Genomic DNA, 1,486 nt, shown 5'->3' with positions numbered 1-1,486 from the left:
CCATGCATTGGGCAAAGAAGATAATAACTATATACAGTGTACATGTAGTTTTAGTGTGTATTATACATGTATATGCATACAAAAGTGCTATTTTAAAAACATTTTTTATACATATACAATTGATCATTAGTGTATATACCTTTATTATCTTTAGAGTTCTTTGCAATATCTTTTAATATCATCCATTCACTTCTCTCCTTCTCTGGATCACGTTTCTTACGGCTTAACTTTAAACCCTAAGAAATAAAAAAAAAAATTATACACACATACACTACAATGCAATATGGTACCTTCTTGGGGTTACTCCTCTTCTTAGCTGCACTAGGTGTGTTGTGTCTATAGTTGATGAGTTTAGTGAACTGAGCTAGTTGTATTTGCATTCTAGTTCTCTCCAGCTCCAGTGCCTCCTCAATGACTGCCTTATCTTGAAGAGCTTGTTCAGTTTCTTTTGAAGCTTCAGCAGCACGTGACTCCTGAGTCTTGAGCTGTTTAGAGAGTTTCATGTGAGACAGAGACATTGACTAATTTACACTGCCCATTATAGCCTTGCCAACAACAGATGCATGTTCACTGAGGATGCAATGTACAGAGATTATTGCTAATGTGAAGAGAGACAAACACATTCCAATATCATGTCCTAATTTCCTTATCTCTCTCCCCCTTAGTTGCTACATCACTAGTATTGGTTGGTGTGTTTGGCATAATAGGATTATTAAGTGTGCTGGTCTATTGGCCACTGCCTACACCAAAGGCATTCAGTGAGAGAGACTAACAGAGTGACAATATATGTACATGTATGTGTATTATTAATCACAGTATTATTGGTTGTATGAATCAGTATTATTATGGGTTTTATAATACTCAGTATATATATATGTGACCCAATATGAGAAAACCAGGCTATATGCTCCAAAATTGAAAATTGAGATTTATGGTTTTTTTAATTAAGCAAAGTTTTTCCTATCTTTTGGTCCTTCTTCCATGTCATTTGACACATTTAGTGCTGAGTTATGCTAATTTATGCAACAAGAAGTCTAAACGAATGAAATTGAGTTACAGCCATTTTTTGTCATTATATCTTGCATTATTTACATGGAGCACAACAAAAAGAAAGGTCTGTAAATGACCTCTTTCAAGTTATTTTTTGGCAAACTTGGTATCAAATGAAAGGAAATTCTTTATACAATCCATTTATGGTATAATCTGTTTTGATAAGGTACCACTGTCACAACTTTAAGAAGCCATATCTCTAATTGATAATTCCCCCGCAGATAGCCTGGTTTTCTCATATTGGGTCACATATACTGTTTTTTGAAATCATTATGAAAGTAAAAATGAGATTTGTTATTATAATAATCACTAGTGTCCAACATTACCCATGCAAGCAGTGTAATGCAACACTATAGGGACTTTCTACCTACTAATACATTATGTAATGTCTTATCATCTTTGAGTGTATATATAGTATTTGTATATAAAGAGAGAG

General features: G+C 33.6%; 1 protein-coding gene across 1 annotated transcript; it reads right to left on the bottom strand.

Annotated features, from left to right (window-relative positions):
- Window positions 1-92: 92 nt before the first annotated feature.
- Window positions 93-899, bottom strand: LOC109592737 (uncharacterized). Its single transcript, XM_020008114.1, has 2 exons — window positions 291-899; window positions 93-236 (listed from the first exon to the last, which is right to left on the bottom strand). The coding sequence occupies exons 1-2, from the start codon at window positions 516-518 to the stop codon at window positions 93-95; spliced, it is 372 nt and encodes a 123-aa protein (XP_019863673.1). The 5' UTR covers window positions 519-899.
- Window positions 900-1,486: the final 587 nt, after the last annotated feature.

The sequence above is a fragment of the Amphimedon queenslandica genome, unplaced genomic scaffold (genome assembly GCF_000090795.2).
Source record: "Amphimedon queenslandica unplaced genomic scaffold, v1.1 AMPQUscaffold_4116_Cont23900, whole genome shotgun sequence".
NCBI lineage: Eukaryota > Metazoa > Porifera > Demospongiae > Haplosclerida > Niphatidae > Amphimedon > Amphimedon queenslandica.
Note: the sequence above shows the minus strand (reverse complement) of the source record. Positions and strands in the feature narration are given on the sequence as shown.